Here is a 2,560-nt window from a genome sequence, read left to right as displayed (position 1 = left end):
AAAAAAAAAAAAAAAAAAAAAAAAAAAAAGGCTCCAGCCTCTTGTGAATGACCACACAGAAAAGGGCCTCATCCTTAGAATGAAGTGATCCCCAGATTTACAGCACAAGTTTACTAAGTTTTTCTACCTATGTACGTTGATAATAGCCGCCTGCGATTCCTCCATTATGCCTCCCTCTCTATGGATTTCTTACTCTGCTTCCTTATGCCTCTCCTCTCTTCTCTAGCACTTTAATCCATCTCATACTGAACTCAAAGAAGGCCAAAAATGAGATTTTTAAAAAACAGTTATCCAGTAAATTAATAAAATATTGATATAAGCCAGGGATGACTGAAATTGCCCAGTAGATGTATTTTATTTCCCCCCACACACACACACATACAGTTCTTAAAGAATGATTTTTTTAAATTTAAATGCCTTTGAACTTTGCACATGCTTACCAGTTTGCCACCATCCTCACCATTCTCTATGATATCCCACACCTATCCTCCTTCTTGCATTTATATTACTGGCCAGTTTTTAGAGTCAGTCTGGTTCCTTTTCGAATTCCAAGGCTTTTTCAGTCTGCCCTCCTTGGGAATCTTCTGTGTGCAGTTTAGAATTCTAGAGTATTACAAAAGACATGGCTACTTTGTAGATGTTTACAATCAAATGGGAGGAGTTGTTAAAGCAAATGAAAGGTATAAATCCAGTACTCATAAATCCAGTAACTCATCCAGAAAGCAGTTAAAGAACATTAGAGTTGTACTCATCGCTGGGAATGATATATGATCCCAAACAGTAAATCTTACAAATGTACAAAGAGATACAGTAGGTTTTGTGTGTAACCTTGCAAATTTTGCTTGGGTAGTTGATTCTGACTAATGGAGCTTTAGCCTGTTAGTTCATAGGGTCCTTGGAGCTGTAAGATGACTTGATAATGAGTCCTTTATATCCATGTTCTCAAGTGTCAACCTTCCAGTTCTTTCCATGTTTCTTTCCGTATTCCCCCTCTTTCCATACTTCATGTCCATAGGATGGCTTCAGTTCTCATTTGGGCTATGGACACATCTGCCTGTGGAATTCTCCTGACTGTTGGTAGTAAAATTGGAAGACTGTTGGTAGTAAAATTGGAAGACTGTAATTGTTTCCTCTTTTAATAAAACCTTCTCTGTTTTTCCATTTTCCAGCAGATATATGGAGTGATCACTCCTTTCAGACTGATCCAGATTTGCCACCTGGCTGGAAAAGAATCAGTGACATCGCTGGGACCTATTATTGGCACATACCAACCGGGACGACTCAGTGGGAACACCCTGTCTCCATCCCAGCAGATCTTCAGGGTTCTAGGAAAGGGTCCCTTAGTTCTGTAACGCCATCTCCCACCCCAGAGAACGAGGTAAAATGGAGTGTCTTGTTGATGGCTTAGTAGAGTGGATGTAACTTGTGATTTCTCTTTAGACTCATTGCTTCTGCCCCAACAGGTCATCAAGGTAAGCTTTTGATTTTCATGCATGTTGCATTTGAAACCGAAATGCTTCCTCTTAGTGAATAGTGTTAATACCATCTTTCAGGGATGTTTTCATTTTTTTAATGGCTTTTGGTCTCTTGAAACACCATTTCAGGTACAGAAAGTAAGAGAGGCTGATTAATGAGAAGTGGTTAAGATTCCCTGGGGCTCACTGAGGCAGTAATTTACTCTGTAGGTGCTGTTGCGTGGTGCTGGTTCCATAAAATATTTACACACAGAAGAATGTCTCTTGGCCAGATGTGTTATAATTACTGCATATCTTATTAATATCCGTGGGCTCATTTGACTGCATGGAGAGAATGTCTGCAGGAATAAGCCCTGAGAGCCCTTAAATGCTTAATTTCCTGAGGCAGTAATTTACTCTGTAGGTGCTGTTGCGTGGTGCTGGTTCCATAAAATATTTACACACAGAAGAATGTCTCTTGGCCAGATGTGTTATAATTACTGCATATCTTATTAATATCCGTGGGCTCATTTGACTGCATGGAGAGAATGTCTGCAGGAATAAGCCCTGAGAGCCCTTAAATGTTTAATTTTTAATTAAAAAAAAAAAAAAAAAAAGGAGGATCTGTTTATTTAGCAGAAGTGACATTGTTTTAGAAGTAATTAGCAGTATAAATTTGTTCTGTCCCTGAGGATGAAATCTGATGTTTAAACAAAGAACTGAGGCATTAAAAAATTCCATCGTGCTATTTACTAATACAAAAATCCCTGCAGTGAACCTTTGTGAATCCTGATAACTAAATATTCAAGAGAATTACAGTGGGAAAAGGTTAGAGTTAAGTAATGGCTTTGCTGGAGAAAAGAAGTTTCATTCCTAACACACAGGCAGTTCTGCCTTTTTTTGATCACAGTCTTCTGCTCTTTGAACAACTCATTTTCTTTTACTTTGAGGACATGGAAGGAATTTGAACTGCATCTCTTACCCCAAAGTTTCTCTACATATTTGCCGCTGTTATCACCCTTCCTGCCTTTGAAAGTAAACAACATCTTCCATTATTTACTGGCTCTTCTCTGGGAGGCAGGAAGACCTACATTCCAGCCACATTC

The 2,560-nt window shown here is 38.8% G+C and overlaps 1 protein-coding gene across 2 annotated transcripts in view; it reads left to right on the top strand.

Annotated features, from left to right (window-relative positions):
- APBB2 (amyloid beta precursor protein binding family B member 2) overlaps positions 1 to 2,560 on the top strand; it is a 384,765-nt gene that overhangs the window by 264,064 nt on the left and 118,141 nt on the right. For both annotated transcript variants that reach the window (XM_007453040.1, XM_007453039.1), the window contains one exon: positions 1,173 to 1,378. In XM_007453040.1, coding sequence (XP_007453102.1) covers positions 1,173 to 1,378 — 206 coding nt within the window. The remainder of the gene's footprint in view (positions 1 to 1,172; positions 1,379 to 2,560) is intronic.

This window comes from Lipotes vexillifer, unplaced genomic scaffold (genome assembly GCF_000442215.2).
Source record: "Lipotes vexillifer unplaced genomic scaffold, Lipotes_vexillifer_v1.1 scaffold1272, whole genome shotgun sequence".
In the NCBI taxonomy this organism is placed as follows: domain Eukaryota; kingdom Metazoa; phylum Chordata; class Mammalia; order Artiodactyla; family Lipotidae; genus Lipotes; species Lipotes vexillifer.
The sequence above is the reverse complement of the archived record's forward strand: the minus strand, read 5'-3'. Positions and strand labels throughout refer to the sequence as shown.